This window comes from Sylvia atricapilla, chromosome 20 (genome assembly GCF_009819655.1).
Source record: "Sylvia atricapilla isolate bSylAtr1 chromosome 20, bSylAtr1.pri, whole genome shotgun sequence".
Classification (NCBI taxonomy): domain Eukaryota; kingdom Metazoa; phylum Chordata; class Aves; order Passeriformes; family Sylviidae; genus Sylvia; species Sylvia atricapilla.
The window spans coordinates 6,736,350-6,758,421 of record NC_089159.1 but is presented as its reverse complement, the minus strand read 5'-3'; the positions used below and the strand labels follow the sequence as shown (position 1 = coordinate 6,758,421).

Here is a 22,072-nt window from a genome sequence, read left to right as displayed (position 1 = left end):
ACAAAAATAATTAGAGAGATTTCATCTCAGCCAGCTTATGAAAGCACTGACTTTATACACAACAGATTGGCAACAGCACAAAGATGGATGTGAAAGGCAAAAGCATTTGCAATGTCAGACAGATCAGAGACAGAAGCTCATCAAAAAATGGCCCAGGGCAAATGTAAGTTAAAAAAAGAAAAGAAGAGGAAAAAAATAAAGGAAAGGAAACGACCCTTCTGAAGACAAAACTCGTGACTCCTGTCCATAACACGTGGATGTTCTTCTCCTGCTCACAAAGACCCCTAGTGAAAACTCATCAGCTCCTTGGACAAATCTGGGTTAAAAAACTTCCAAGTATTGATGCTCACTAGCTGTGTTTTGCTGCCTTCCCTAGCTCAGCTGGGAGCCAGCGTTCCAGTCAGCAGCAGGACTGAGGGGCCTGAGGACAAATGTCAGCTGGAGGATCCTCCAGCGAGCTCCTGGGGCCAGGGGAGGCTGTAATTGGAAAGCTCCAGGCAGCATTTGGGGAGAGCTGTGCAGCACAGGGAGGCTGCTCGTGCAGAGCTCGGCCAGCCGTGCCGACAGGACCCTCCAAAGTGTGCTCAATAAGTGGGTGAAACGTTTTAGGGGGGGATGGGAAAGGACAGACTTCTCTAATTAGCAAAGAGGTTTGCATTTAGTCACCCAGCACAGCGCCTGGGGCCCTGACTCCAGACGCTGCTGTGCAAAGGCTGACAGCTCTCTCAGACACGGAGCTGTCAGCCTGGGCTCTGTAACCACAAACAGTTTCCACGGAGGAAAACAACCTCTGTGCTCCTCACTCTTCCACACAGGCACTTCCACCAGGGAGGGGAAGGGCTGTGGTGTAACCCCCCCGAAGGCAGCACCAGAGCTCTGGGCACGTGCAGGGCAGCAACTCTCAGGCACTTGGAGGTTCACAGTGACAATTCAATAAGTGAGACCAGCTCTGGTTCCTTGGGAACCATCATTAGGAGCTCTCAAGTTTCCAGACTGCTGCCTTTGGAGTGCAGCTGAGGAGCTCTGGAGCTTGGAGTATGTCTGAGCCAGGCCACCGTGGGCAGCACAACAGCAGGATGTGGCCGCTCTCACTCACTGGGAAGGGGATTCCTCCACGACAGCTGAAACAAAAAGGATAAAGACCAAGATATAGCGGGAAACCCCACCTTGTTGAAGCACAGGAAGTGTTCTGCCCCACACAGGCCTGATACCCCAACAGATGGGCACCAAAATCCCTGTCCCCTTCCCTACAGGTAGCCACTGCAAGACCTCAGTAGTAGCACAAGCGAGGCAGCGCCCAGCAGACAGAGCCCAAGCAGGACAAAATGAAGTCTCCTGATGTTTGTGCTCTCCTCCTCTCCAGCCTGGCTTTTCCCAGTAACTCTGTTTGCAGTGGGATTGAGAGAAGGGAGCAGCAGCAGCTCATGATAACCTCGGCAGCAGCCCAAGCCAGTCAAAAGCAGAGCTGGCCCCACAGAAGGAGCAGAACGGCTGCCCCAAAGGTGGAGCACAGCTCGCCTGTGCCAGCACCCTCCCGGGCCAGATCACAGCAGCAATGACATCACATGTGTCACTGGATCTCGTGTTCTCGCTGGAGAAATTTCCAGGCACATTGAGCTGTGTAAAAGCCCAAATCTCAGCTCTTTACAGAGCTCTTAGTGCTTTTTTGCACGCTGGCTGCTGAGGGATGCTGGGGCAGGCAAGGCTGATGCCCTCACACTGCTGAGTTTGCACTCCCAGTATTGGGACAGCAAAAGTTTTGGGGCAGAGGGACAGCAGTGGGGCTACACATTCAGTCCCTGCTCTTACAGTGCTGCAGGTGGGAGCCCACAAACCAGCTGCCACAGAGTTCAGGGTGACTCCAGCAGCGGAAGGGGAGAGCAGCCTGCAGTCTTCCTGCAGAGACAAAACCCTTTTACTCCCATGACAAATGCCCTACTTGTTCCCGAGCCTGGGGAATCGACCATTCCCCATCCTCTTCACGTGGCAGCGCACATCACATGAGAGCTGGGCACTTGCAGGGGAGAAACAGAGCCAGGGCCGATTCCGCTGTGCCGGGGCCGTCAGCCGGGCCTCCTCCCCTCGGGGCTGCAATTAGCCTCCTTGAAGTGGGCTGGGACTGGAATCCCTCAGCCCAGGCTGAGGCCATAATCAGCGCAGCAGAGGAGGAAGAAAGGCCCCTGCAGCAGTCTGGGCCAGGCTCCCGTTGTACATCCAGGCAACGGAAGGGCAGGTCACGCCACGGGCACGTTTTAACCAAGCCACGATGCTGCCTTTGGCCCGAGCAGAGAGGAACCACAAAACCATTGCTATCTTTTCCAAACCACAATGGAAAGGCAGCAGCCAAAATGACGCCTCAAATCTCAGCTTCTATTTCAGCAGCATCAATTAGAGAGCTGCTCTTTTTGGATACTCTGTGGACCGCTGGCACACCAGCTCCCCGCCGGCCGCAGCCTGGCCAGCCTACCTGTCTGGGAGTGCAAGAGACAGCCTCTGCCATCCCTTTGCTCCCCTTGCCCAGTGGGAGAGGCAGTGTCACAGAGCTGAAGAGCAGTAGGGGAATTATTTTGGGCTTGAAGTTATTTCTATTCATCTACAGCTGAAGAAGGACTAGAATAACACTGAGCTTACGTGCCAGGGTTACTCGGCACAGCTCCGGTCACAAGGCATTGTGTCTGGCTGGGTCCTCATGGCAGGAATCACAGGGACAAAGCCTTTTACTCACGCTTTACTGCTAGCAGTGTGTTCCCGTGGCAGCAGGCAACGGAGGTCACCAGGTATGGATGTGTCTCCTCCAGCTGCACTGGCCTGGGCACTCCTGTTTCCTCATCCTTCCTGCCCAGGCGTCCCCTGGCTCCTTTCCCCCACGTGCACACCTCACCGTCTGCAGAGGGATATGAACACCTTGCTGCACACCTGCCTTGGCCACACCAGAAGCAGAGGCCAGCCAGGGCCTGCTGCAGCCCAAGACATGGGGGCTTCAGCCTCACCTGCTCCTATGGCCACAGTGAAGGCATCTCCACAAGCCACCACGGTGACCTTCATCATCTTGAGCCCCACAACCAAGTGGGGTACACGGCTGTTGCGGCAGGAGTTGGTGCCCAGCTGCCCATGCTGGTTGCTCCCAAAGGTGTAACAGTGGCCAGAGGCTGACAGCAGAGAGAAGAGACACAACTGGGTGTCACTTGGGACACACAAACCCCTGAAGCTCTTTGCTGTCTCCAGGCTGAGCATCCTCCTCCACAGAGCTTCAACACTGGGAGCAGGGGGGGCTCTTGAAAGACTGCCCATGGGAAACAGGCAGAAGGAAGACAGGGAAAATGCAGGTGTCCCCCCTCTCAGAATCTGGGCACACGCCCTCACCTGTGACAGCAGCTGAATGTGCTGTACCGATGTCAGCACACACAATGGGCTCTTGGTTCAAGGGGGCTGACTGGGCACACACAAACACAGTGGCCTCCTCCACCTGGTCCTCTGGGGAAGGCTCCTCTGCTGAGCTGATCCGGTCTAGGCCCAGCTTGTTACACCTGTACAGGGAAAATCTCTAGGATCACTCAGGGATGTGTTCTGGAGCCCCTTGGCCAGAACACAGATAGGTCCAGGAGGGTAAAATGTGGAGCACGGACCCTCACTCCTCTTTACCTGTTGCTCCCACAAGCAAGAATCTGGTTCTTCACTGTGAGGACCATGGAGGAATCAATGCCACAGATGACCCTCTGAGCCTCATGCTCTGGAGGGACTGTGACCTGCTGGGGGCAGTTGTGGCACTCCAGGGTGCCCAGCCCAAGCCGACCTGGCAGGAGGAACAGAGCAGAGAACAGCTGATGGCAACACACACCCTGACCACAACCACACTGAGAGCAGCACTGACACAGCTGCTGCAAGAGCCCAGCCTGGGATCCCAGAAAGCAGTGAAACCCAAAGCACAGAGGCCCTGGTACGCAGCAAAACAGCTGCAGCTCTTCCACACCCACCCACCCTGGCACTTCTGGAGGGGACTGTGGGCAAGCAGTGCCAGCAAACAGAGTGGGAACAGACACAAGCCCTGTTCTGCAAAACAGACATCACTTACCATTATCCCCCCTGCCCCAGGCAAACACTTCCCGTTCGTTGGAGACTGCCAGGACGTGAGACGCACCACAGGCCACCTGCACCATCTCGTAGCCCAGCAGGGCCTCCACAATCTTGGGCTGGCAGGGGAAGAGCAGCAGCCGTCAGCCGAGACCTCCCAGCCTGCCCGGCTGCTCCCATCCCTCCCACCCGGCCCCCCCAGACTCAACACAGCGCTGGCAGCATCCCAGTTTTCATCCAACATAAACAACAGAGAATTTTTTTTTTTTTTTTTTTTTTTTGTTCCAAACAGTCTTCAAAGGGATAAGAGACTACGTGCACGCAGCACGGCAGATAATGCAAACATCTCTGGGGCGGAAGAAAGCAGCCAGCACGAGAGTTTGGAGAGGGAAGAGGTTCAGCAAGGGTTGGGATTCGCCCCCCTGCCCATGTGGGGAGTGCCAGAGGCTGTGAACGCCTGCTCTGAGCAGGCAGGGGCTTGGTGCAGGATGCATTGGCTCAAAGGCTCTTGTGTGGAGGAGCTGTGAGTTAACAGCTCAGATTCATTAAGGTGTGGAGTGACCAGGATCTCCACATTTCACCCAGCCCCTGCTGTGACCTGCTGTTAGATCTGACACCTCGCCTCATACTCATTATCTTCCTCAAGTGAAAAGCACCGTTTGTTGGGATCTGGCTGCTGCTTCCAACTGGTCTCCCCTCCCCAGCCATAAGCAGGGAGCAGCTCAGCTCTGGGAGGAGCAGGAACAAATGGCCCAGCTGACCACAGTGACAAATGGCACCAAGTCCCCGGGCTCGGCTGGAAGCCATCGGCTGCTGCCACATCCGAGGGCAGGCAAGGAAGAAGCTGGAAGGGAGCAATGAGCCCTCAGCCCCAGTGTTCCGAGCCAATCGGAAACACACAGCTCTTCTTTAAATACTGGCTCTTTTGAAAAATAACTTTTCTCAGTGAACCCTGGCAGCTGCAGGCCAAGAGTGAAGCAGGCAGGTGTGTGATTAGAGGCAGGCTCCAAGCTGGGAGCCTGCCAACAGCAACCACAAGGCAGCTCTTGACTTCCCCCACGCTCAAAGGGATCATTGTGTAGGGGGGGGGAGAGAAAGAGAGAGGCAGGTTGGGTCTTTTAAAACCCGCAGTGACAGAGAGAGGAGGGGGAGGGGGTCAGATGCCAAAGCATGCCTGGGATGCACATCCCTGGAGCTGGGATGAGCCCGCTCACGTGCTGCAGAAGCCGTGATCCATCCTTTACCCTGGGGGAGCAACATGCCCAGCACCCTCTCCACCAACCTGGCTCACATCCGTGAAGTTTCCGTGCCCCAAACAGCCATTGCTGCCGCTGCCGAAAGTCATGATTATCCCCCTGTCTGGAGCAGCAGAGAGGAGCCTTGTCAGTGGCACACGTGAGGCCCTGCCAGGTGACACAGCCAAGGGGTGGCCATGGCTCCCAGGACATCAGACCCACTCTAACTCAGAATGAGCTACAGGGGCCACAAGCCTCCAGTGAGCTTCCAGGGAGATGCAGGAGCTTCCAGACAGCCTGCTGGAGCTTCCAGAGAGCTGCTGCAGCTTCCAGGGAGCTGCAGCCTCACCATGCTGCAACGGCTCAACAAACAAACAGCAATGATAAGAGTGCCGAGATAACATTGCTGCAGCTGTGTACGCAGGAGCTGTGAACCCCACGATCTGTCAAGGTGTTAAAGTCACAGAGGCACACCCTGAGTAGCTGCCCAGCAGAAGGGTGGCAGGAAACACCATGGGAGGTAGGATAAACACATGCCCATGGAGTTTGCCCACCGTGAATCTGTCGTTTGCTGCCCTGACCCCCAGCAGAAGAGCAAACAGAGCTCCCACAGGACCACTGGGAGGGCTTTGCTCCACAAACATGGCCTTGGACTGATTGTGTGTGCTCCCCTCTCACCCAGAATACTTCCTGGACTGCTCTGAGGGGGGCTTCAAACCCTGCTTTCCTGCAGTTTGAGGACAACCAGCCCTGCAGCAGCTCATGCTGACTCCTCACTGAGACACCAGTCATTGCTGGTCACTGCATGTGCCCATGTCATGCTCACAGAGTATGTGACAGAGATTCTCCTCATGCTGCAGTCCACACCATCAGTTCTGGTTTCAGGTGACACCAATGCAACCAGGACAACTAGCACAGGAGATTTCATAGAATCAGCGAATAATTTAGGTTGGAAAAGACTTTCAAGAACATCTAAGTCCAACTGTTCGTGGCCCTCCTCACACCAGACAGTGTGGGACAAAGTTGACCACAGTGGCATCACAAGAGAACCATGTCTGCCATTTCTGACCCCCACATGATGCTACATGAGAGGCCACAGAAGCCTGTGTATTGCCCCAGCCCAGAGCATCTCTCTGGTTCCTCCCTGAGCAGGCTCCCCAGGTAGCTCCACTGGGTTTTAGGGGATTCTGGGATGCAGGCAGGTGAAGGCAGGAGGTAGCAGCTCACCTGTGAGGCAGGCTGTGAAAAGATCACCACAGGACACGTGTTTGATGGTCACTCCAGACTGGCCCTCCAGAAAGCGGGACACAAACTGAGGCTGGAGCTGCTCGGTGGCTCCTGGGAGAGAAGCACCCCCAGCAGCACCCACAGGAGGAGCCTGATGGAGAGAAGCCATGGAAAAGCTGGGTTGGAGAACACTGATGAACCCCTTCCTACAGGCTTATCAGCATTACCCACACCCTGGCTGGGACTGCAGTCCTGGAGGAGGGGTCTGTGAGAGAGCAGAAATGTCTCCTTCACAGAAATCACACATCCAAGGCTCCACAGCCACTGCCTGCCCCAGGTTCCCTGTCACTCACCTCCCACAGGATAAGCCTGCCAGATTTGGTGACCCCAGCCTTCTGTGTCCTGCCAGCAGAGACCTGCACCACCTCGGTGTTCAGCATGGGCAGGCGCAGAGGGGTGGTGATCCCACTGCCCCACGTGTAGATGGATGACAGTGGAGGTGGGATTCCTGTCTTGGCTGAACCACATCGGACACCTGTGGGGCACAGGGAGATCATTAATGTGGATCCCTGACTCTCCTCCCACAGGAACAGCGACAGCACCAGCCAGTCTGGGTGCCAGCACAGCTGCCAGAGCCAGACCAGTGCTGCTCCAAGGTGCTGCAGGGCTCCTCCAGAGCTCAGGGAAAGTGACATCTCTTAAGTTCCTCTCTCCAGAACCCTGAGCGCCTCTCTGACTTGTGTCATCCAAAGGAAAGGGTTCTTCCAAATGGAGCTGAGTTGAACACATTATGCCAGAACTCACCCCTCGACCTGGCACTGCTTGTCCGTCCCCCTGTCCGGCTGTGGGTCACTGTGGGCACTGGAGCCAAGGGCTTTTCAGGCCTGCCAAACCAAAATCCAGCCTTTAATGTCCTGCAGAGCCCTGGATCACAGAATGTCTGGACAGAGCTACGGCAGAAGCCATAGGTGAATCACTCACAGCACTGCTTTGTGTTAGTGCTTTAAACAACCTGAGAGAGGGGAATTGGCACCAGTTCACTTTCCCCTGTGCTCACAACTCTGTTTGCTGTCACTGTGATGACAAGCCCACACCTGCCATGGCACCTGCCCGGCTCTGAGCCCCTGGGCCAAGCTCAGCCAGCAGCAGCTGCACGTTAGGCAGCACAGGAGAGCTGCATTGAGAAAATGCTCTCTTTGGAGCTCAGAAGAGAGGCAGAGAGCTGGTCAGACATGCTGCGGGCTGTGACAGCCCCTCCCAAGGGACACTGAGGTGGCAGTGTCACTTGCCTCCTCATTTTGACGCTGCCCACGTCTGTGTAGAGGTTTAGGAGGGGCCGGATGCAGATGGCCTGGGCCATGATCTCATTCAGCTGTGGCCGCTTGGAAGGATCCAGGTTGAGCATGCTGAGGATGAGCTGGCGCAGGTCGGGGCTGTATCGATCCGATATTGGGGCAAACGTCCCGCTCATGATCTTCAGCACTAAGGCAGGAAGGTTCTGGAGAGAAAACAAGAGACAAACAGTGGCTGGGCAGTCAGGGGCGAGGCCAAAGAGGAAGGAGCTCTCAGCACTGCCCTCTGCCTTCACACTTCCCGGCTCGCTGAGAAGTGATCCCAGCATACATTTTCACCTCTGCGAGAGGCCGCGGCTCCCTGTGCTACGTGTAAACCACATCGCTCTTACCGCAGCTTCAAAAGCCCTCTTGAGGCTGGCGAGCTCGTAGAGCACACAGCCCAGGGCCCAGATGTCACTCTTCTGGTTGTAAGGCTTCCCTTCACAGAGCTCCGGGGAGATGTAGCAGGGAGTTCCCACCACCTACGAGAGACAGAAATTTACCACAGTGTAGTGAAACTGAGGCAAAGAGGAGGAAGGAGGAAGGCTTGGTGCAGAGCTGGCTGGAACACCACCACCTAAAGCTCCCAGAGCTGGGCTTTTGTTCCCTTGGCATCAACAGCTGCCTGACAACCTCAGTGAAAAACAAGAGGATTTGCTTTTCCAGTGACACATACAGTGATTGCCTCTAATTTTGCTTCTATGCACTTGAGAGAATCAGAGCCCAGAGCGCCGAGCGTGATGCAAACGTCTGGTCAGATTAGCCCAGGTGGGGAAAGACACTCAAATGTCAAGCAGAGAAAGGAGATTAAGGCAGGATGGGAGTGCACAGGCAGGAATTTATTTGCTCAGGATGTGTCAGACAAGTCTGCAAACACCACCCCCAGCAGGAGCCACCCTGTCTGCCCTCACCAGTGGGCCCAGACACTCCATACTCTCCCAGCTTCGGGCAGGTCCTTCTTACCTTTCTGCAGCCCACAGAACCACAGCAAACTCGGGCATGAAGATATCAGCCAAGGAACAAAGCAGCATTGCCTAAAGCCACTTCCCAGAGACTACTGTGAGCCAAATCCAGCATTTCCAGCCTGCTGCCATGGGGTAAGAGGCTCCCCTGCCACTCACTGTGTAGGCTTTGCTCTTGCTGCTCAAGATTTTGGAGATGCCAAAGTCTCCGATCTTGACGATCATGCGATGCTTGTCCAGGAGGATGTTTTGGGTCTTCAGGTCACGGTGCAGGATCTGCTTGGTGTGCACGTGGTGCAGGGCCAGGAGGATCTGCACGAAGAAGTGCAGGATGGTGTCCTCATCCAGCAAGGAATTACAGCGCTTGTGGATGAACTCTGCCAGAGTGCCCCCTGCAAGGAACAACAAAGGGCTGTGGGCACAGGGAGCTGCACAGGACAGCACAAACCTGGCCTAAAACTGGGGAGATTTTGTCATTTTGGCATCCTAACAAGCTAAGCATGTGGGAAAAACACGTGCTGGTGGGATATGCAGCACATCCTCCAATGCTCCTGAACAATGGCAGCACAGTTGGTGGGAGGAAGAAATAGCCAGAAAGAAGTTACTGTTGACATATTATCAAAAGCAGCAGGAAAAAGAAACACTAAAATTACAGCTCTTGGAAAAGGACATAAACCTTCACGGCAGAACAAGATCAGCCTGTTCTGCAGAGGAGAATTCTTGCAGTCCAAGAGGCCACGTGGAACAGAGGGGCCCCTGTCGGGAAAGGGAGGTCCAGATTCAGAGCTCACCTACAGCTTTTAGCAAACCCTCATGCAAATGCTGATTTCATCTGAAACTCCACAGGAAATCTTGTTAGAAATGTGGGGCCAACAGAAATAGGGAAATGTGCCTGAAACCTGAGGCAAGGGCAGATGGTAATGTGGTGATCAAGGACATAGGGGTTTGAAATCTCCTTGGTTTGGATATGGTTAGCAGGTGTAAGGCATTGAGTGGCTGAGGCTGGAAGGAACCTTGTGAGCTCACTGCTCAAGCAGGGCCACTGAGGTTGTCCAGGATCAGAATCTCTCTTTTGAGTATTTTCAAGGATGGTGACCCCACAGCCTGCATCAATGCTTGGTCCCTTGGTGCATGGTCAATTTGGTGTCCACCAAGAACCGCAGATACTTCTCTACAAATATGTCTACTTAAGGGAGATGTGCTTGGACTCCTGGGGGTACAAAACCCAGGATCTTTACAAGGAGCACAGCATGAGGCCATAGCAGCTTGACCCAAAGACAGCCAAGTGCTTGGCATCCCCTGGATCTGCCAAGGGAGCAGCTACAGGCACCGGGGGACAGCAGGGCCCACCTGGGGCGTATTCCATGGCGATCATGAGTGCCTTGTCCTCCAGGAAGTTCTCGTAGTATTCAATGACGTTGGGATGGCTGAGCAGCTTGAGGACCTGGCACTCGTTCTGCGCTGCCAGCCGCTCATCCTTGCTCATCTGCTCCACCGGGATCTGCTTCAGGATCACCAGCTTCTGGTCGGCCTTGCGCAGGCACAGGTGCACGATGCTGCAGGGACAGGGACGGAGCCTCAGGGCAGGGAGAGGGGACACAACACAAGGCCTGCCCATCACCCTGGGGGGACACAGGTCGCCTGCAATCCCCGCGCCCCGGGATGTCACGCACTCGGTGCCATGTCCCCCCGGGTGCCGCACCCCGGCCGACCCCGCATTGCCGCGGTCACAAGCGCCTCGCTGCCACGGGGACGCAGCTTAAAGACCTCACGCCCGGAGGCAGAAAGCCTGGAAACCTCCCCATCGCCCACCCCCGGCGCCCCCTCACCCGAAGGCCCCTCTCCCCACCACCCGGATCCGCTCGTATTTCTCCATCCCTGGGCCCGGCTCCGTCCGTCTCCATGGAGACACTTCCGCGCTGCTACGGCGTCCGCGGGCGGACAAACCGCGCCGTGTGCGTGAGGCCTGGGGGCCTCCGTGTTTCGGTCAGGGGTAGGGGTTGACGCCACCCCCCACTTGGGTGGCACCCCAGTGGCACCGGGAGCCAGACCCCCTTGGGAAGCACCCAGAAATACAGGTTTAGGGTGCACTAGGCTTCCCGCCCCCGACTGGGGGATTCCAGCAGGGCCCCCCGCACCCCCAGAGAGCGGCGGTGTGCCAAGCTGCCTCCAGCCCCCAGGCGGCAGGGGCACTCACTGCGGGGGGCTGCGCTGCTACAGCGCCAGCACAAGGGGCACGAGCCGCCTCCGTGGCCCCCCAGACCTGCTGTAAACCCCCCAGGACCACGAGCATCCCTGGGGCCGGCCGTGATGGCGGCTATAGCGTGGAAGCGGGTCCTGCCCTGCACCCAGGAGTGGCGGCCTCTGTCCTGGAGTGGGGACAGTGACAGCAGCGGCAGTGGTGGCACTGCCACGTGGCCCTGCTGCCATCTAGCGACACCCAGCTCTGCTCGCCGGGGAGGGAGGTCAGCCCCCCTCGTGCAAGCCAGCGCCCTTCAGCGTGGGGTAGCGATGGGGCAGGAGCCCCCCGCAGGAACCAGCACCGCGCCGAGTTTCGGTGCCGCGTTTTCGGCCCCCGCCTACTGCAGCCTGGTATTAGGGGGCACCTTTGTGTGCCCCATTCCTCCCGCCGTGTTTTTAGGTGAGTGTTTGTGACTGTTCCCACTACTTTTCCAAGCACGATGTTTTCCCCGGCATCCCCCCCGACACAATGCGCCGCAACCACCGGCGACAGGCCACACCGTGCCGGGGACACACACACACGCCGCTGAACAGATGTGCGAGGCCCACGCCAGCTGTGCATCACTGTGGCAGATGTGCAGGGCCCAGCACAGATGTGCAACGTCTGCCACACACACCCCGCACTCACCCCCCCGCGCCGCCCAGTCCAGACGGGCAGTATCTGACACCCACACGTGCGGTGTCTGGCACACGCGTGCAATGCCACGCCCGTTCAGCAGCACCGCCCAGCAGGAACACGCCGCACAGCCCGCACACCTGCACACCCCACGCAGGTGCGGCACCCTCCGCGCCACACTCCGCGCACGTGCGCGCACCGCGCCGCGCGTACGCGCGTACACACACGCGCGGGGGGCGTGGCCAGCGCGCCTCTTATCAATGAAAGGCGCGGCCAGCGCGGCCACGCCCCTCAGAGCCCGCCAACCCCGCGCAGGCGCGCGGGCGGGGAGGCGCGGCCAGCGCGAGGGGAGTGTCCAATGCGAAGGCGTGTCCCCGCGTGTTCACACAGGGGCGTGGCCAAGGCTAAGGTGCGGTCCGGGAGGGGCGTGGCCCCGCGGCCCCGCCCGCCGCCGCCGCGGCCGCGCGCCGCTGGACTGGGCGCGATGGGCCCGGGCTGGCGGGCGGCCTCGGCGGCGCTGGTGGGGGGCAGCGTGGCGATCTTCGGGGCACTGCGCCGGCTGGCCCTGGCCCTGCCACAGCCCGCCGCCGTACGGAGCCGTCCCGGCCGCGTCTGGCGGTGGAGGAATCTCCTCGTCTCTTTCGCACACTCCGTGCTGGCCGGGCTATGGGCCCTCTTTAGGTACCGGGAAGAGCGGGGGGCGGCGGGCACGGTGCACATGCTGCGAACTGGGCACTCCTGGGGAGTGGGAAGCGGGTAGGGGGTCCACGTGTTCCCCATCCCGGAGCCTAGGCTGACCCCCTTCCTCCTCTCCTCACTCCCAGCCTCTGGCACTCTCCGGAGCTGCTCTCCGACATCCAGGACGGCTACAGCGTCTTAGGGCACCTGCTGGTCTGCTTTTCCTCAGGTAAGGAGCCAAGCAGGACAATGGCCGCAGCCACCCCACCGGACTTGGCCAACTCCCTGCTCAGCCTCGCCCGGTATGCTGGCTCGGGACGAGCCACCGGCTCCAGGGCTGGGCAGCTCCATGACTCCCGCCTTAATCACGAGCGTGGAGCCCACAGGCTGCTAACCCCCAGGGAACAGCCGTCTCTCCATACCCAGACGGGGTGGAGATGTTTCTGACACCTGAAAAACAGTCACACCACCCTCCTCCTTGTCCTCGTTGCTCCTCCTTTCCACAGCGGGTCACAGTGCACAAGCCAGACCTTCTGAACACTCTCCTTCATCTCACAGGCTACTTCATCCACGACACCCTTGACATCATCTTCAACCATCAGTCCCGCTCATCCTGGGAGTACCTGGTGCACCATGCCATGGTGAGTATGGGCAGCACAGGGGGCTACCACACACCCCGGGGCTCAGCCCACCCATGGGCTATGGCAGGGCAAGCTGGAGCTTTTCCCTCTGCCTCGCCCTGGCTGCCAGGTAAGCTCTGCATCAACAAGGCGAGGGCGCCTGGCGGGGCAGGACCACTGCCAGCATCGGCTCTGAGTGCCTGGAGCCAGACAGGCTGCCGAGCTGGGAGGGGGAAGAGCTGGAGGCTCGTCCCAGCACAGGGAGGTGTAACTGGTCCTGGGGGATCTGGCTTTCCAGACTGGTTTTCTGTAAGCTCAGGTGCCTGCTGGGATCTCTGGGTGGGGGAAACAGAACTGTGTGCTCTTACTGAGGGCAGGGAAGGATTCACTTTCTCCAGGGCAAGTTGAGCTGACCCTGCTCTGTGTGTGTGTGTGTGTGTGTGTGTGTGTCTCCCAGGCCATCTCTGCCTTCGTCTCACTCATCGTCACCGGCCGCTTCCTGGTGGCAGCGGTGCTGCTGCTGCTGGTGGAGGTGAGCAACATCTTCCTGACGGTGCGCATGCTGCTGAAGATGAGCAACGTGCCTTCCCCAGCGCTTTACGAGGCCAACAAGTACATCAACCTGGTGATGTACTTCGCCTTCCGCCTGGCGCCCCAGGCGTACCTCACCTGGTACTTCCTCTGCTACGTGGAGGTGCAGGGCCAGGGTGCCTTCCTCACCGCCAACCTCCTGCTGCTCGACGCCATGATCCTCATGTACTTCTCCCGCCTCCTACGCTCTGATTTTTTCCCCTCCCTGCGCAAAGGCTCTGCGGGGAGAGATGTGGACGGTGAGAAGTTTCTGATAGACTGAGACGTGCGCCCCGAGGGGGACCCAGGCTCCAGCTCCTGGAGGTTTTGGGCTCTCCGAAGCTGCTCTGATGTGCCTTAGGGCTCGCTCCCTGGCCCCAGGCCCTGCCTTCACCCGCTCTGCTGCCTAAAAGCGCTTCCCTGCTGGACCAGCCCGACAGCTTCACCGAGCTGCGGGGATGCTGCTGAAGCCAGAGGCATGGCCGATGGAGAAGCAGCCCAAGCCAGCTTCCCTGCAGGCAGCTGGAGGGCCAGAGGTGGCTGTGCTTCACCGCTGATGGCCTGGAAGGGTTGTGAGGGAGGGGACGAGTCCCTCCCGTGGTGATGTTGGGTGTAATGTGCATTAAAATCAGTCTGTTTTACTGCTGCCGCAGCACACCTGAGCTGGCTCTTCTGTGGGGCAGAGCAGGTCGGGGATTCCCGCTGGGCCAGGGCTGTGGGAAAGGATTTGCCCCATTCCCAGAGGAGGGCTGGCAGTTCTCAGGGAGGGACAGGACACATTCCTGCTGCTCGCTTTGTTCTAGGGACCTTTCAGCCAACCCAGCTGAGCCTTGAACAGCACAACTCTGTCCCTCATGTGGATGCATGCGTTCCCCTCCTCTTCCTCATTCCTCTGCTCTTCCCGAGACCAGGGGCTGTGCAGGAACAGTTGAAGGGAACGAGGAGAGGTACTGAGCCCTGTGGCAGTGCCTGACCCGCCTGTCTCCAGCCTGGCAGTGAGGAGCCTGGCTGGGCTGCGTGACTCACCCGGCAGCCACGTGAAGTGGAGCTGGCATGGAAAAGCCATGGGAGGCCAAGGGCTCTTCCTGGAAGATTGCTGCATGTTTGCATCCCCCTGGAGTGATCACTGACGCAGTGTAGCTGCAGCCCTGTAAACATGCTGGGCCCTCTCCTGCAGCCACAGGACCAGGACCGTTTCAGCAGCTCCCCCAGAGCAGTGGGAGGAGAAGGGGGGGTTCAGCTCCCGGGGAGAGCGGGACCAGAACTGGCCCAGCCGGTCCTGTGGAGCACTGGAGAGGTAAATCCTGCTGACGTGACAGCTGCAGGATGGCACCGGATCGGCATTAGCAGGGTTAGAGGGACTCCTGCCCAGCCCCTGCTCTGGGCAGGATCTGTCCCACCCACTCCAGCACCTGCCCAGCTCAGGCAGAGACAGGCACCGCGGTTGAAATAAGCCAGTGATTAAGGGGAGGCAGTGAGGGATCACCTTTCCACCAGAGAGCTGGGAAACACCTCACAGAATCTGAATCCTGCTGGGACTCCCTGGTGTGCATTGACACCAATCCCAGGAACAACCTGGCAGCTGGAACAGAGATGTGATAACTGGGACAGTGTGGGCAGGGATCGATGCCAGCTCCAAACCTGCTGCCTTGTCCCTCCTTGCTTGAAACAGAGCTCAGCAGCCCTGGCAGGGCACAGCCTCACCCTCAGCAGCACATCCTAACAGCCATGTGCGTGTCTTCAGCTGCAGCTTAAGCCTCGTGGCCTCTTTGCAGTTTAGATGGCTGCATCTGCATCACCTTACACAACTGATCCAAACTGTTAATTTTCCCCTGACCCCTAAGTGCACACATTTGTCTCTCCACATCAAGCAGATATGGCTCTGTTCCAGGAGGTCACAGCCTCAGCCCAGCCCACACTTCCTCCATCCTTAAACCGGTGTGGAAGGCCAGGCACGACAAAGCTTCCCAAAGGAGGGAGCACAGCTCTCTGCTGTTCCCCTCCTGGCTTCCAGCAGGAGCACCCCGCAGCAGTGCAGCTGTGGACCAGGCAAGCTGCCAGCCAGGAGCAAGAGGCAAGTGAAGTGCCAGGGCAGCACCACTGAGCTGAGGTAAGGCCAGGGCTGACTGCAAGTCATGCTGATGCAGAATCCCTCCCAGCCTCCGGCTGCAGCACATCCAGGCTCTCCAGAACCAATCCTTGCCCAGCAGTGACAGCAGCTTGGCTACAACAGGAGCAACTTCTCCCACATCTTGAGGTGACATGTAAAAGCGTGGCCTGGGGGTCAGGGGACCCTGCTGCTATGGATCCACAGGGAAGAGGCTGGGTTGCTGGTGCCAGGGAAATACACAGGGCAGCAGCACTGGTCCCTCCAGGCAGTTTTTTATCCCTTACAGCAGGTAGGGAGCACCTCCTGCCCACCTTCCCCAGAGCTCAAGTGAAGTGAGGGGTGTCAAGCCAGGGCCACACAACCCAGCACAGATCTCGTCCTGAGAGCAGCTCCTGCTTTCCATCCACCACTGTCCTGGGAATCTGCCACCCTCCACAAGAAGCCTGAAAGAAATCAGTGTCCCACCATTCAAGAGCCCAATTACCCCAGTCAGTATTTGGTCATGGCTTTCATCATCTTTCTCAGTCAAGTCTAAGTAGGTACTTAAGCTCAAGTACACTGAAGACTTTTCCATAATTCCCCTACTCCCTGCTCACCCAGTGTTCCACGTTTCTCCAGACTCCAAACACTCTAAACAAACACTGCAGAGGCAGCAACAGCAGCATTTGGAAACAGCCCTGAGGACACTGAACCCTGTGAGGAACAGCAAGAGGGAGACACACACGCTGCAAGCACATGGAGCAGAGATTGTGCCAGAATAGCCCACAAAGCCTCTGCTGCTGGATTAGCAGGAGGGCTCCAAGTGAACCTGCAGCATAAGCAGAGAGCTGATACACTGGGGAAATGGTGTGACAGGTCACTTGTGCCACACCAGAGCCACTGACAGGTTTTTGTTGTGGTCACCCCATGGGGCCACCTTCCTCCACAAGGAAGTGATGTAGGACACCCAAAACATTGATCCACAAACACATCCTGATTACAGTGTGCAAGAAAATGCAAGACACAAGAGGTCTGGGTGTAAATGTAGAGATATTTGAGATTCAGGTGTCACCTCATGCTCACAGGATCCCAGACACCCTGTGAGTAGGGCAGCACTGCTCCTGCACGACCCTCTTGTCCCTCTGCCCACCCACTGCCAGGAAGGGAGGGAGCCCCTTCAATGAAATGAAGGCCCTAGACTTTGCTGGGTGCTCCCTTTCACACGGGCTGTGCTGTCACAAAACACAAGAGCCCTCAGTGGTGTCACAATGTTTATTAGTCTGTACAGTCCTCGGCAGATGCAGTTTAGATGATTCCAATCTGGAAAGAAGCAAAGGATGTTAAAACAGATGTGGTGGTGGCAGAAAGGCAGAGCCTCTACCACAGCCATCACTGTCATAGCTGCATCTCCCCAGGATTCCTGTCCTCCAAGGCTTCTTCCTCCCCAGACCTGCCCAAGAGCTTTACACACCCACTCTGTACATTTATTCCACAGCGATCCTTGTGCTGTATTCCTCTGCCCACTCTGTACGTGCCAGCTCTGCCTCCTGCCTGCCTCAACCACCTTGAGGACTGAACTGACTGAGAACATGGCTCCTCAACACTCAGATCCTGTCTGGCTACAAGGCCACAAAAGTGCCAGCCACCATACTCGAAGCACAAGCACCTCACAAAGAAACTCAGGAAGAACAATCAGTGGAGGAGACACGAGACAAGTTGCAAAAAAAGGCTCCCAAGTTTCACAGACATCTCACCTTGTTGGCCACATCCAGTGCATCGTAATCTGGAGCCAGTCGGACGTAAGCCTTTTTCTCTCCATCAGGCCTAGAGAGGAACAGGAGGCATCAGAACAGAGGAAATTCCTGCCCCTTGCTCCACATTCCTGCAATTCCCATGTGCATCAGTGGTTCCTTTGGAAACATCACATTACTCAGTGGAATCAAAGTTTACATCATTTGCACAGGACTCCCTGGGTGTCAGAAGAGGCAAAGAGCCTCCTGAAGAAGCCAAGAGCTCCCTGAGGAAAGCAACCTTCTGCTCTGCCAACATTTCCCACTTCCACCAAGATGTGCTCAGTCAAAAGCTGCACTCAGCTACGGAGCTTTATCTCACATCTGCTGAATCTCACAGGCGTTCCCATTTTCTGCTAAAATTTTCATCTCACACCCACCAGAGCACTGTTCTCCTCCCCCTTCTCACCTAATTAACGTGTTGACTTTGGCCACATCGATATCATACAGCTTCTTGACAGCCTGTTTGATCTGGTGCTTGTTTGCCTTGACATCCACGATGAACACCAGAGTATTGTTATCCTCAATCTTTTTCATCGCTGATTCTGTGGTCAGAGGGAACTTGATAATGGCATAATGGTCCAGCCTGCAAGAAAGGTCCTGCGATTAACAGAGAACTGGCAGGCGCTCCTCTGCATTTCAGGGGTCTTTTTTTGGGGTGCATCAGTCACCTAAGGTTATAATCACAAACTCTCAGGCTTTGGTCGCTGAAAAATCATCACCTGCATCCCAAACCATCAGGTTCCCACACCAGCCCATTCATGGGGCTGCTCCCACCCCCTAAACCCGCCAGTAGGGCAGAACCCCACACGTACTTGTTTCTCCGTGGGGCGCTCTTCCGGGGGTATTTGGGCTGCCTCCGCAGCCGCAGCGTCTTGGGCCTGCGGAAAGTGGGCGACGTGCGGATCTTCTTCTTCTTGTGGCTGTGGACCCCCTTCAGGACGGCCTTCTTGGCCTTCAGCGCCTTTGCTTTCGCCTCTGTCTTCGGAGGCACAGCTGTGAGGAGAGCTCAGTCAGCACCACAAGGATCTGCAGGGTCGGGGTGTGCTCCCCAGCCCGGCATGGCCTCCTCTGATCAATGAGCAGGACCTCATGCAGCGGCCCACGCTCCCTCATCCAACCAAGAGGAGCCCCAAAACTCCTAACTGAGTTAAAAGTCTCCCGTTTCCGTGCGGGAAAAGGCGCTTATTCCCTCCCCCACGCACGAATCCCAGCATCGAGATGGGAACAAATCCCCCCGCCGCTCAGACAACCCGGCAGGCCTGTCCCGCCACCTCCACGTGCCCGCGCCTAACAAAGCGCTGCAACCCTGCATCACTCCCCGCTTCGCTCAGCCCGGCCATCCCACATACACCAGCACCCCGAGAGGTCCCAAACACCGCCCCGCGCCCCCTACACGGACTCAGCGTCCCGCGCCCTCACCCTCCTTCTTCGCCTTGGGCGCCATCTTGGCCAGGCGGAAGCCGAAAGGGGTCTCCTGCCCCGCGCCGCACGGGCTTATACCCTCAAATCTCGCGGGAGCAAGACAGAAACCCCATCATCCCGCGACACCTTCGAAGCATGCCGGTAGTGGTAGTCCTTATTAACGGACTCGGCCGCGCATGCGCAGCGGTGTCCCGCCCGCCGTAGGGCGTCATGGGAATTGTAGTCTGGCACGCCGCTGTCCCTCCCCGCCGTCGTGGCGGTGCGGGACCGGGGTGAGCCCCGGGGTGGCGGGTGATTACCGGGGTCCTGTCGCGGTGGTAGCAGCTCAATGGCCCACTCCCGGAGTAACCGGCGCCCAGGCCCCTCCCACGCCCCCTTCGGGGGCGTGGGAGGGGCCTGGGCGCCGGTTACTCCGGGACTGGGCGTGAAGCACCGAGCACCGCTACCGACGCTGGGAGGTTCGTGGTAACGGGGACACCCCGCTTCATTCCCTCGCCGTGGGGACAGGGACAAGGCGGGGAGAGCTTGATCTTGGACTGGGATAAGGCGAGGGGACGGCGGGGTTTGTGCACGGCGGACACGGGACGGGGGGGACACGCGGGGACCGGTGGAACACGGAGATGGGGATGGGTGGGACTTGGGGACAGATCCGTTGTGGGGCACAGGGACAGCGATACCCTGAGGTGGCCGTGGCACGGGGATGGATGGAACACGGGGACAGTGGTACCCGGGTGTGTAGGAATGTGGGGGTGCTGGGACACGGGGACAGCTGTATCCCGGGGTGTGGGACAGCCACACCTGAGGGCAGAGGGACAGTGACACACCCTGGGATGGCACACTCGGGATGTCGGGATGGCTGGGACACGGGGACAGCTGAGACATGGGGACAGCTGTGCCTCGAGATGTGAGGACAGCCACAGTCAAAGGGCTCGAGGTGGCAGGCGTGTGGGGACAGCCGTCCTTGGTGACGTGAGGAATCAGGACACAGCGACACCCGTGACCTGGCAAAGTGGAGACTGTTAGGATAAGGGGACAACCCCACCTGGGGACAAGGGGACAACCGTGTTCCAGAATGCTGTTCATGAGGACAACTGTGACATGGGGACATCGCCACTCCTTGCTCTCTCTGTCCCCAGACCTCGCGGTGACCCTCATCCCATCCCTGCTCCCCCGGCCACCCACGGACCATGAACGTGCTGGCTCCGGTCCGCAGGGACAGGGTCATCGGCGACCTGCCCCGGGTGAGCAGGGGGGGGACACACCAGCCCGGGGGTGACCTCGCCGAGCCCCGCGGTCACCGCGGTGTCCCTCTTTGTCCCGCTCGCAGTGTTTTCGGAAGGAGGCCGCCCTGCACACCCGCCATGCCTTCCACCCCACAGTGGCCAGCGCCTGCCAGGAGCAGCGGACGGGCGTTGTGGGGTCGGTCGGGCGCGGTTTGGGGTCCCCGCTGTTGGGATGAGGGGGGTGACAAGGGGCCCGCCAGCCGCGGGTGGGGGTCCCCGGCGTGGGCGCCGCGTGGCTGCCGGCGCTGCCCGATGCCGAGCCCTGCGTCACGACACTGGAATGCGGCGCGGGGGGGACACGGGGGGAACACGGCGCGGGGGCGGACACGGGGGGCCGGGATGAGCCGCGGCAGCGCCGGGATGCAGAGCCGGGATGCGGAGGGCTGCGGACGCGAGGGGCCGTTGGGTGATGCCCGCCCACCCCGGGGTCGGCCGGGGGGTGTCCCCCCATGCTGCTGAGCCACGCGTCCGCCTTGCTGCAGGTTCAAGATCTCCAAGATCATCGTGGTGGGCGACCTCTCGGTGGGGAAGACTTGCCTGATCAACAGGTAACGGGAGCCCCGGAGATGCTTGGAGGGGGATGGCGAGTGGGGGAAGTGACTCCTCTCCCCCAAAGGGCAGCAGCCGGCTCTGCTGCTGGGCACTGAGGGGTCACTGAGGATGTTGATACCCACTCACCCCCCGCCCAGGTTTTGCAAGGACACTTTTGATAAGAACTACAAGGCGACCATCGGGGTGGATTTCGAGATGGAGCGGTTTGAGGTGCTGGGAGTGCCCTTCAGCCTGCAGCTGTGAGTAGGTGCCAGCCCCTTCCCCACACATCCCTGCAACCCCCCTCACCTCCCACACCCCCCTCAGGTGGGACACGGCCGGCCAGGAGCGTTTCAAGTGCATCGCCTCCACCTACTACCGGGGAGCACAGGGTGAGCTCCTCGCTGCATCCCAACTGCCCATCCCACTGTCCCTGTCCCCGTCTCACTCCTCCTTCCTCCCCCAGCCATCGTGATTGTCTTCGATGTCAATGATGTGGGGTCCCTGGAGCACACACGGTAGGGGACACATGGCTCAGGGGTGGGACCAGGGATGAACGTGGGGTCTTAAGGGCAGGGCAGGGAGGGGTTGTGGGGCTGCTGTGGTGTGTGAGCATGAGGGCAGTGCTCAGCCAGCAGCTGCTGACAGTGGCTCCACAGGCAGTGGCTGGCTGATGCCCTGAAGGAGAACGACCCATCCAACGTGATCCTCTTCTTGGTGGGCTCCAAGAAGGATCTGAGTGTGAGTGTGTCCCCCTCCCTGTGGGCAAGCTGTGCCCTGACTGTCCCTGTCACCCACCCATGCCTGGCTTGGTTGGCAGACACCAGCACAGTACAGCCTGATGGAGAAGGACGCTCTCAAGGTGGCCCAGGAGATGCAGGCAGAGTACTGGGCTGTCTCCTCACTCACTGGTGAGTCCCAGCTGGGTAAGGGAATGCAGATCTCAGCGTCAGCCAGGTCAGGGGACACTCAGGGGGGTCTCTTCCCGTGGGGCAGGGGAGAACGTGCGGGATTTCTTCTTCCGAGTGGCGGCCCTGACCTTTGAGAACAGCGTGCTGGCCGAGCTGGAGCGCGGGAGCAGCACCCGCAGGATCGGCGACACCGTGCGTGAGTAACCCTGGCCAGCCCCGCCTGGGTGTGCCCCTTTGTCCCCGCACCAACCAACCCTCCTCCCTCTGCCCCTCAGGGATCAGCAGCAAGGAGAGCGACCTGTACCTGTCAACGCCCCGCAAGAAACCCAAGTGCTGCCAGTGAGGGGACAGCCCCAGCCCCCTCCATGCTCACACCTCTGGACCAAAGAGGGGCGACCCCGGCCGGCCCCGAGGAGCCGTCCCTGCCACCCCAGCCCCTCACCTGCCTGGGCACACCCGGCTGGGGTGGGCAGGAGCAGCCATGTGGCT

General features: G+C 58.7%; 4 protein-coding genes and 2 non-coding genes across 6 annotated transcripts; 2 read left to right on the top strand and 4 right to left on the bottom strand.

Moving 5' to 3' along the window:
* Positions 1-19: 19 nt before the first annotated feature.
* NEK8 (NIMA related kinase 8) lies at positions 20-10,737 on the bottom strand. The gene is made up of 15 exons (XM_066333364.1): positions 10,659-10,737; positions 10,180-10,385; positions 8,989-9,221; positions 8,218-8,349; positions 7,823-8,031; positions 7,338-7,417; positions 6,887-7,068; positions 6,534-6,684; positions 5,354-5,430; positions 4,073-4,190; positions 3,643-3,793; positions 3,364-3,527; positions 2,991-3,149; positions 2,726-2,884; positions 20-1,121 (listed from the first exon to the last, which is right to left on the bottom strand). Exons 1-15 carry the CDS (start codon positions 10,703-10,705, stop codon positions 1,093-1,095), a joined length of 2,097 nt encoding a protein of 698 aa, XP_066189461.1. The 5' UTR covers positions 10,706-10,737; the 3' UTR covers positions 20-1,092.
* Positions 10,738-12,108: 1,371 nt separating this feature from the next.
* Positions 12,109-14,209, top strand: TLCD1 (TLC domain containing 1). Its single transcript, XM_066333361.1, has 4 exons — positions 12,109-12,367; positions 12,511-12,593; positions 12,923-13,005; positions 13,442-14,209. Exons 1-4 carry the CDS (start codon positions 12,171-12,173, stop codon positions 13,835-13,837), a joined length of 759 nt encoding a protein of 252 aa, XP_066189458.1. The 5' UTR covers positions 12,109-12,170; the 3' UTR covers positions 13,838-14,209.
* Positions 14,210-16,901: 2,692 nt separating this feature from the next.
* On the bottom strand, positions 16,902-19,013 carry RPL23A (ribosomal protein L23a). Its single transcript, XM_066333360.1, has 5 exons — positions 18,856-19,013; positions 18,249-18,429; positions 17,843-18,019; positions 17,398-17,467; positions 16,902-16,963 (listed from the first exon to the last, which is right to left on the bottom strand). The coding sequence occupies exons 1-5, from the start codon at positions 18,878-18,880 to the stop codon at positions 16,949-16,951; spliced, it is 468 nt and encodes a 155-aa protein (XP_066189457.1). The 5' UTR covers positions 18,881-19,013; the 3' UTR covers positions 16,902-16,948.
* LOC136370352 (small nucleolar RNA SNORD42) lies at positions 17,539-17,604 on the bottom strand. The gene has a single exon (XR_010745162.1). It is a non-coding gene; the product is annotated as a small nucleolar RNA SNORD42 (small nucleolar RNA).
* On the bottom strand, positions 18,091-18,162 carry LOC136370340 (small nucleolar RNA Z17). Its single transcript, XR_010745150.1, has one exon. It is a non-coding gene; the product is annotated as a small nucleolar RNA Z17 (small nucleolar RNA).
* Positions 19,014-19,259: 246 nt separating the features above from the next.
* Positions 19,260-22,024, top strand: RAB34 (RAB34, member RAS oncogene family). Its single transcript, XM_066333357.1, has 11 exons — positions 19,260-19,316; positions 19,995-20,099; positions 20,186-20,277; positions 20,624-20,689; positions 20,831-20,932; positions 21,000-21,064; positions 21,139-21,190; positions 21,332-21,413; positions 21,493-21,583; positions 21,669-21,779; positions 21,859-22,024. Exons 2-11 carry the CDS (start codon positions 20,046-20,048, stop codon positions 21,924-21,926), a joined length of 783 nt encoding a protein of 260 aa, XP_066189454.1. The 5' UTR covers positions 19,260-19,316; positions 19,995-20,045; the 3' UTR covers positions 21,927-22,024.
* The last annotated feature ends 48 nt before the right edge of the window (positions 22,025-22,072 follow it).